The 10,364-nt window shown below is 35.3% G+C and overlaps 1 protein-coding gene across 1 annotated transcript; it reads left to right on the forward strand.

Moving 5' to 3' along the window:
• Window positions 1-3,880: 3,880 nt before the first annotated feature.
• On the forward strand, window positions 3,881-10,331 carry Nrip1 (nuclear receptor interacting protein 1). Its single transcript, XM_010645664.2, has one exon. The coding sequence runs from the start codon at window positions 4,247-4,249 to the stop codon at window positions 7,712-7,714; it is 3,468 nt and encodes a 1,155-aa protein (XP_010643966.1). The 5' UTR covers window positions 3,881-4,246; the 3' UTR covers window positions 7,715-10,331.
• Window positions 10,332-10,364: the final 33 nt, after the last annotated feature.

Raw genomic sequence — 10,364 nt, forward strand, 5'->3', positions numbered from 1 at the left:
GAACAATATAGTTCTAAGGACAAAAGGAAGTACAATATTTTCATTCTGTTGGGTATTTAGTAAGAAAGAATTCATCACTTAATGTTCTTTACTCAGTATTTAGGGAAAACAAGCTTTACTGTAGTTTTTCATCTTTCCTGATGCAGAACACTCAGATTTATTTGAAATTGTAGATTAAATGGACATATATTGAAGGCAGGTAGGTGATAAAAAATATCTGCGAGAAGGAGATAATACAAAACTGAAATAACTTATTGGACTGAGCACTATGCAGTAATTTCTGTGAAATATTTGGCAATTGGGAGCTATAAACTGAGCTGTTACTTTCAAAAAGTAACACATTTTGAATATTACAAATACAAAAAGAAAACTGCAGAAGTCCTAAAACCTTTTAAGCATGTATTTAAAATCTAGATTCAATATTTAAGAGGTTTCCAGATTTACACATTTAAGTAAATCTTTCTTTGCCTGCTATGACTACCACCCTAATGTTTAAAGACATTCTAGCAATATAATCTGTTTTTCATTTTAAATTGTATTTCTTTCTAAACCCTCATGAGAGTTGTACAATTTGTGAGTTCTTCATCGTTCTTAGGATTTTTTTTCTGTCCATTCTGTCCTTTGACTCTCTTTACTCCTCTCCTCTAGAAACTAAATTCTGTTCCCTTCATTCAAGAAAACATGTAACAAGCATATGCCATACAAAGTCTCTCTTGCTGTGTTTATGAAAAATATATTGAGTGTCTTCAAATAGACATGTACATAAGATATAATAAAATAATTATTTAAGTTAGGGAAAGGACAGTCCAGCGGGTCAAAGTGTTTGAGATACTACTTTGGTTTTAAAATATATAATCACAAATCTCTTAAAGAAACCCAATTCTTAAGTGTGTATTCACATTTAGGTAAAATGTATCTAGAACTAGGCATGAGAACTATATATTGGTGCTTCAAAAATGTTGTCTTTTTGCCAAAATATATTGAGTCTAATTCTGAAAAGTGCTAACTTACAGTGTTAACGTCAAGGTATCTATTCGCTGTGCTATCTGTAGGTTTCAGTATTATGTCCTGCATTGCATCCAGTATTATATTGCTGTATCTTGCCGCTTTTCCTTTTTTTTTTTCTGAATTTCTCAATTAAATGCTGTACTATATAAGTGAAAAAGCAATGTGGAAATATGGGTAGGATTTTTAATGATTTCTCCCATTTCAGTTATTAAAAGAATAAGACAAGAAATTATCTAAAGAAATGTGGTTCACTTACTCCCTAAAGAACTTTCAGTTATAGAGTCTATGTGCATTCAGGCCTTTAGTAGCTTCGGAGTCCCTGCTTAGATTCAGGTTCCGATTACACACTGGTGGATATTGCCACTGACCATCGCCTGAAGCAGCCTTTCCAGAGAGCTACAACCTTTGATTTTTCTGATTCATCTTATTAAAAGACAAGTTCCCACAAGAAGTTCATTTTCTTGCACTGCTTGGTGTAATTAATGCTTTTTATAGGACTTTTTTTCAAAGAAATTAATAAAAAAACCATCTTGATGTAAACTTTTTGGAAGCAAACCCTTTAATGCTTTTCTAAATTGATTTTTTTACATGCTTTTCTAGATGGTGTAATAGCTTAGTGTGCATACAGTTATGGTTATATACATTATGATAACCACATTTTCTTAACTAAAATTTATTATCATTTTTATTTTAAAATAATTGTAAAAGATTTTCCAAGTCACATTTAATTTTTAAATTTTTTATAGTAATATAGCAAGGTCATTTGAAACAGTATTAGTAGGGAGAAAAGAATTTTATGTTGGGAATAGTCTAGAAACATAGGGACACAGGTTCATCTTGCTTAGTCCTCTTAAATATTCCTATCACATCACCCTATTTTAAATGAACATAGTTCACCAATCTCAAAACAGATCCCGAGCAGATTGAAAGCTCAGTAAGTTTTATTATATTGATTTAAATGAAACAAATAAATTAAATATTTAGAATGGCCTTTACCTTGTCATTCCTTTGATTTATACTGATGAAGTTGGGATGGATATTTTCAAATTTGTGATTTTTATTATTTTAGGTTCATATTCATATTTTTAGAAGGTGAGTGTGCACATCTGCACATTTGCATATGTGTTTGAATATAAAAAATGTGTTCCTTCCTAGCATTAGATTATATATTGTGTTGCCCTGCACTAATTATAGTTAGCATAGGGCTCAGACCCTAGAAGTTTAATGAAATTTTTTATATTGCTATTTTGTGTTCCTGAAATTGCTAACATTTTTAATTTTTTTGTTAGTATCTACTTGTGATGATTATGTTCACCATAGGGAGTTGCTATATTTACATAACACATATTGATTCTTTTTACCTCCCTGTCCACTCCCTTCTTCCCCCCTCCTCCATTTCTTGGTGCCTTCTTCCCATTTGCAAAAGATCTATTTAAGAAATGATATTCTTAATATTTCCTCTTTTTTTTTCTGTTAACATAAGAAATAAATGACAAGATGGCTGAATGAAACTGTGGTAGTTCCTTTTAAAATCAATTGCCAGAGTATCTGCTTTGGAAATCAGAAATTTATAAATGTAGTCTTGTTTGTTTATTTGTTTGTTTGGTTGGTTTTTGTTCATTTATTTGAGACAGGGTCTTCCTGTGCACTTTAGGCTGGCATTGAACTCACTATGTAGCCCAGATTGGCCTTGAACTTGTGAGGATCCTACTGCCTCCGTTTTTCCCGTGTGTTAGAATTGCAGGCATGTCCACTCCACCTGACTCAGTTGCAGGGTTTTTTTTTTTTTAAATAATGAATATATTTTATAGCTATAGTAAAAGATGGAGTAGAAATAACACAAAGATGTTCCAGTAACTATATTTCATTCTTCTGTTTCACTGAAAGACTACATTCATATCAAATATCGAATTACCAATATGTTTTTGATTAATTTGGTTCTCAAGAACCAAAAGGTTGGCAGTGGTATAGACAGGAAAAAATGAATTTGGAAATAGTAATAAGAAGTCCTTAAATGCCTTAACTAGATGAATATATTAACAGTTTTTAAGACAATTATAAAAGTTGTCTTGCAAGTTGTAAAATACACCTTTATTTTTGTACCACCGAGAAAGAAAACTATCTCTCAACTTCTGAAATGTGTCATTAATTTAAAGATACATAAAAATGGAAAAAATGTATACGAGATACCTCCCATTATCTGAAAACAAGTCAGGGCTTTCTTAGTAGGGGGAAAGAAGAGAAAGGAGATGAAGTGATCTGGTATTTGTGAATGTTACTAAGACTGGTACTCTTTACAGTCTCACTTGTTAGACTTCCATTTCTTTGAAAATAGAAATTCTAAAAATTACTCACTGAATATGTGGTGTCAGATAATGTCAGAAGGGAATGTTTCTGTTGACTTCATCCCTGCATGAGTCATAGCAGGAGCAGATAAGTTGATGTTATATGTATCCCTTTTCCTTTTTCAAAACGATTTACTTTTGTTTCTCCCTATGTGTTCAGTAATTTCCGGAAGCTAATTCTGGGTCCCATAAATGGAGCTATACAGTGATAGAAGAGACTGTATATTCATGTTACTTTGCAGAAAGATGCTTATAAAAGTACTAAATCGTAACAGGTTTTGGAAGAGAATTACAATATTAAAATGTTTGTTTGTTTAAATGATTTGATCATGGTAACAAAAAAGTTTAACCTATTGGCTTTCCAACTTAATTGAGATGATAAATGACTAAAGATGTGACTATAATGCATATGTACATGCATATTATATTTATACAGTGTACATGTATACTTGTACTTTTGGAAATTGCAACTTGAACTTAGCATTATACTGCCTTAACTATTTTTATTTATTTATTTTTTAGAACACTGATTTTGCATATACTGAAGAAAGAAAGATGAAGAAAGAAGAGCAATATATTTTCTAAGAATTATATTGGCTTGCTTCTCCAGACCTATGTACTAAGGAATTCTTCTGCTTCTCCTTACTTAGAAGTTGATCATCTTTGTGGTCAGACTGCCTTGGAGTTTTCTACCTTTTATCTTTTGTTTGCAGAAGAAATCCTGGTCAGAATGTAACAGGACATCTTTTTTTTTTTTTTTTTTTTTTTTTTTTTTTTTGCTATGGAAGGTAGAAAATTGTCACTGACTTGGTAAAGTTACATATCACTCACCTAGAGAAGACCCTTCTTTAAAGTGAACAGAAACCAAGCCCTTGTGAGCACTTTTATTGAACATGACTCATGGAGAAGAGCTTGGCTCTGATGTGCATCAGGATTCTATTGTTTTAACTTACTTAGAAGGATTACTAATGCATCAAGCAGCAGGGGGATCAGGCACTGCCATTGACAAAAAGTCTGCTGGGCACAATGAAGAAGGCCAGAACTTTAAAATTTCAGGCGGTACGTTTCCCACCTGTCAGAGTAACGGGCCAGTTCTCAATACACATCCATACCAGGGATCTGGCATGTTGCATCTCAAAAAAGCCAGGCTGTTGCAGTCTTCTGAGGACTGGAATGCAGCAAAGCGAAAGAGGCTGTCTGATTCCATCGTAAACTTAAATGTAAAGAAGGAAGCTTTGCTGGCTGGCATGGTTGACAATGTGCCTAAAGGCAAACAGGATAGCACATTACTGGCTTCTCTGCTTCAGTCATTCAGCTCTAGGCTTCAGACTGTTGCTCTGTCACAGCAAATTAGGCAGAGCCTCAAGGAGCAAGGATATGCCCTGAGCCACGATTCTTTAAAAGTAGAGAAAGACTTAAGGTGCTATGGTGTTGCATCAAGTCACTTAAAAACTTTGTTGAAGAAAAATAAAGCTAAAGATCAAAAGCCTGGTACAGATCTTCCTGATGTAACTAAAAACCTCATCAGAGATAGGTTCGTAGAGTCACCTCAGTGTGTTGGACAAAGTGGAACAAAGGTTATGAGTGAACCCTTGTCATGTGCTGCACGATTACAGGCCGTTGCAAGCATGGTGGAGAAAAGGGCTAGTCCTGCCACCTCACCTAAACCTAGTGTTGCTTGTAGCCAGTTAGCATTACTCCTTTCCAGTGAAGCCCATCTGCAGCAGTATTCTCGGGAACATGCTTTAAAAACACAAAATGCAAATCAAGCAGCAAGTGAAAGACTTGCTGCTATGGCCAGATTACAAGAAAATGGCCAGAAGGATGTGAGCAGTTTTCAGCTCTCAAAAGGAGTGTCAGGCCATCTGAATGGTCAGACCAGAACATCATCAAGCAAAGCAATGGCTGGCAGAAGTAATGCTGCAGCTTTTCAGAACCCAGTGGGCATCGTTCCTTCTTCCCCCAAAAATTCAGGCTATAAGAACTCACTAGAAAGAAACAGTATAAAACAAGCTACTAGTAATAGTTTGCTTTTACATCTCCTTAAAAGCCAGACCATACCTAAGCCAATGAATGGGCACAATCAGAATGAGAGAGGAAGTATTTTTGAAGATAGTAGTACACCCACAACTATTGATGAATATTCAGATAACAATCCTAGTTTTACAGATGACAGCAGTGGTGATGAAAGTTCTTATTCCAACTGTGTTCCCATAGACTTGTCTTGCAAGCACCGGATCGAGAAACCTGAGTGTGACCAACCTGTTTCTCTTGATAATTTAACTCAGTCCTTGCTAAACACATGGGATCCAAAAGTCCCAGGTGTAGATGTTAAAGAAGAGCAAGATACCTCAAAGAATTCTAAGCTAAATTCACATCAGAAAGTGACACTTCTTCAGTTGCTACTTGGCCATAAGAATGAAGAAAACATAGAAAAAAACACCAGCCCTCAGGGAGTACACAACGATGGGACAAAGTTCAATACACAGAATTATACAAGGACTTCTGTAATAGAAAGGCCCAGCACCAATAGGACTACTCCAGTCAGCACTCCACCATTACTTACATCGACCAAAGCAGAATCTCCCATCAATCTTTCTCAACATTCGATGGTCATCAAATGGAATTCCCCACCGTATGCCTGCAGTGCTCAATCTGAAAAGCTAACAAACACAGCATCTAACCACTTGATGGACCTTACGAAACACAAAGAATTACAAGGAGAGAAAACAGCCCAAAATGAAGGTGTACAAACTTCTGCGACTTTTAGCGCCAGTAAGCTGTTACAAAATTTGGCACAATGTGGAATGCAGTCTTCCATGTCAGTGGAAGAGCAGAAACCCAGCAAACAGTTGTTAAGTATAAACACAGATAAACCTGTAGGTATGATTGATAGATTAAATAGCCCTCTGCTCTCAAATAAAACAAATGCAGTTGAAGAAAATAAAGCATTCAGTGGTCAACCAGCGGGTCCTGAACCAGGATTTTCTGGTTCTGAAATAGAAAACCTGCTAGAAAGACGCACTGTCCTCCAGTTGCTCCTGGGAAATCCCAAAGGTAAAAGTGAAAAGAGAGAAAAAATTACCGTAAGAGATGAAAGTACTCAGGAACATACAGAAAGAGCATTAGGTGAACAGATACTGATGGTGAAAATAAAATCTGAGCCTTGTGATGACTTACATATTCATAATACAGATGTGCATCTGAGCCATGAGGCCAAGAGTGCCCCATTCTTAGGGATGGCTCCCACCGTGCAGAGAAGCACAGCTGCCTTACCCATGTCTGAGGACTTTAAATCGGAGCCTGTTTCACCTCAGGATTTTTCTTTCTCCAAAAATGGTCTGTTAAGTAGATTGCTGAGACAGAATCAAGAGAGTTATCCAGCAGATGATCCAGATAAGAGTCACAGAAGTAGTGAACTGACACCTCTAGAATCAAAGAATCTTTGCATGGTCCCTAAGAAAAGGAAGCTTTATACTGAACCATTAGAAAATTCTTTTAAAAAGATGAAAAGCAATATTGTGGAAGCTGCACATAATCACAGTGCTCCAGAAGTCCTTTATGGGTCCTTGCTTAATCAGGAAGAGCTGAAATTTAGCAGAAATGATCTTGAATTCAAATATCCTGCTGGTCATGGTTCAGCCAATGAAAGTGAACATAGAAGTTGGACCAGAGAGAGCAAAAGCTTCAATGTTCTGAAACAGTTGCTTCTCTCAGAAAACTGTGTGCGAGATTTGTCCCCACACAGGAGTAACTCTGTTGTTGAAAATAAAAAGAAAGGACACAAAAATAATGTGACTAACAGTAAGCCTGACTTCAGCATTTCTTCATTAAATGGACTGATGTACAGTTCCACTCAGCCAAACAGTTCCATGGATAGTAGGACATTTTCATACCCAGGAGTGGTAAAAACTCCTGTGAGCCCTCCGTTCCCTGAGCACTTGGGCTGTTCTAGATCAGAACCCGGGCTTTTGAATGGCTGTTCTATGCCCAGTGAGAAGGGACCCATGAAGTGGGTTATCACAGATGTGGATAAGAATGACTACGAAAAAGACTCTCCAAGACTGACCAAAACTAACCCAATACTGTACTACATGCTCCAGAAAGGAGGCAATTCTGTAACCAATCAAGAATCACAGGACAAGGACATCTGGAGGGAGTCTTCATCTGCTGAAAGTGTTTCACGTGTAGCAATCAAAGAAGAGTTACTTCCTGCTGCAGAAACTAATGCTTCTTTCTTTAATTTAAGAAGCCCTTACAATAGCCATATGGGAAATAATACTTCTTGCCCACACAGTGCAAATGGAGAAGTTTATGGACTTAGGGGAAACATGCTAACAATTAAAAAAGAGTCAGAATAAAATGTACCTGCCATCCAGCGTTGGATGTTTTTAAAATTAATTAGTATGAACTTGGGAATCTGTATAAATAAGAGCATGATTTGAGAAAAGCATGATATAATTGAAACTTTTTTTCATTTTAAAAAGTATTGGTTACTGGTGATGTTTAAATATGCATACTAATTTTTGCTTAACATTAGATGTCATGAGGAAACTCTTGAAATAGCAATTGGTTGTTTAACACTTCTGTATGCATCAGATAACAACTGTGAGTAGCCTATGATTGAAATTCTTTTATGATCATAAATAAGAGGCATACGTTAAAATTTAAAACTCCATCCATAGTAGATCAATGCATTTTGCTGCCTTCAATAGGGTACTTTCTTTTACATTTCAGAAGTCAGCCTACATTAACACATGTTTTTAAAGTCCAAACTGTTAACTCATTAAAGGATAATTATCAAATTTTTTAAAAACGTGCTGACTCACATCTCCTTATCCAATTAAAAATAAATTAGGAAAAAAGCTCACATTTTTCACTTTTGCTAAAAAAAAAATATTTATTTTTAACTCTTGGAAGGGGTTTTGTGGTTCCCCATGTGTCTGCCCCCACCCCAGACCTTTTCAATATATATTTCTTTAAACCTTGTACTTTTTAGTAAAACTTGATTACAATCGAGGGAAGTTTGATAGATCTTTAAAAAAAAAGGGCAGATGTCCATTTTTGTATTTTAACTACTTTACTAAATACCCCTCCTTTTACAGAATAAGGGAAGTTACCACTTATCTTCAGGTGGTTTCCTGAGTAGTTGACGATTTAAGAAATTGTTTTTAATAGAAACGAAATGGCTTTTCTTTGGACAGTTTTTCACCATCTCTTGTAAAGGTTAATTCTCACTATTCCTGTGGTACCTGTGAGTCTTAGAACCAGAATTTCTTAAAGCTGGACTCAGACCACCTGCATTAGAATCATCTGGAACACTTGTTTTAAAATGCAGATTTATAGGCAGCATCTCAGATCTACAAAACAAGGATCTCTGCTAAGTGGACCTGGGAATCTTCTGTCTGCATCTTAACATGTTTCCTAGATGTTTCTTCTGCACACTGATGTTTGAGAACCATTGCTGATGACTTTCTCAGAACATGGACTATAAAGAGAATGTTTGATGTCTATATTTTCCCAAATACAGCCACACATAAATGAAAATTTGCAATATTGTAGTTCCTATATTGCCGTTATGTCTTTGGAAATCGGGTTCAGAATACTTTTTATGACTAAAAATTGGGTGGAGGGGACAACTTTCATATCTGGCTCAACATCTCAGGAAATCTGTGATTATTTATTTGTTCTAATAAGTAACATCTACTTAATTAGCCTTAGAGCTGGAATAACAGGGCCACTTACCAAACTCAGGTGATTCCAGGATGGTTTGGAAACTTCTCCTGAATACATCCTTAGCTTCTATTGAAACCATTGTCCTAAGAACAATGCTAGCAAAGATTAAAACATTTAGTTCAAACTGAAGAATAGTACTGAACTCGGATTGACTAAATAAAATTGTACAAAGGGCATGCATCCATGACAGAATGTACACAATCACTCCATTGGATCAATTATTTTCAAATAGTGCTCAAAGGTAAACTGATATGGTCTTGGAAAAACTTTACAAGTGAAAGCCAGCTGGCATTTCAAACTTGAAAAAGGTCTATTTTTAAGTTCAGTTTTACAATCCTCAGTTCATTCACCAGGTATTTTTTTTTCTATCGTGAGCCAGGTTAACAATTGATCTATCAAAAATTATTGTATAATCAACTATTATTTAGAAGGAAATTAATTTGAAGTTGTTTCTAAGATTTTTATATTAAAAATGGACATTGTTTCCTAAATATAATCTAAAACCCTAAATGCTTATTTTTTTCCTCAAAATGATTTGTAAATACTGCATATATTATACAATAATAGAAGTGGCTATTATGCTACATCATGGGGAGGTGAAGGCTCATGCTTACTCTGACATGAAAATTTTTTTGGCCAGTGAATATGCTGAATTCCATGTCCATACTGTGGCAATCTTATTGTCTACATTATATAAATAAGCTTTCACAAATCTTTTGTTCTTGATCATTGTAAAAGATCTAGGGCCTTAGAGCTATGTTAGAAAAAAAAAATGTTGGTATTCTCCCTTGTTTAAGGGGAGATGGGTGTTTTACCAGAGTGTGATATGTAGATTAGGGAAAAGAACATCGAGAGCCAGCACTTTTTGTTTTGTTTTGTTTTGTTTTTTAAGTTGGTTAGTTTTTGTTTCTGTTGTTAACAGTTAAAGGAATGGAAATAAGTGATACAGAAATAAATTTAACCACAAAATGCTGTTCTGATTTACTAGAGGATGTCCCCAATTTAGAGTTCAGAGTGATTTTAAAGAAGGGCAGTGAGAAAGGGCATACATCCACAAATTCGTTTTCTTTATGCATCTGTACATTACAAGGGTACACATACACACATTCTCAAGGACTATTTTAAATGTCTAGACAGTTTCTCCCTAATAAATCATTTGTGAAAGGGTACTACAGCTCTCATTGACATCAGTAAGGTAATATTACCTGTTTACTCTCTGCTGCATCTTACAGGAGAGTAAACCGGTGAGAGTATATATTTTACATATATATATAT

The sequence above is a fragment of the Fukomys damarensis genome, unplaced genomic scaffold (genome assembly GCF_012274545.1).
Source record: "Fukomys damarensis isolate Sample0158 unplaced genomic scaffold, DMR_v1.0_HiC HiC_scaffold_24, whole genome shotgun sequence".
Classification (NCBI taxonomy): domain Eukaryota; kingdom Metazoa; phylum Chordata; class Mammalia; order Rodentia; family Bathyergidae; genus Fukomys; species Fukomys damarensis.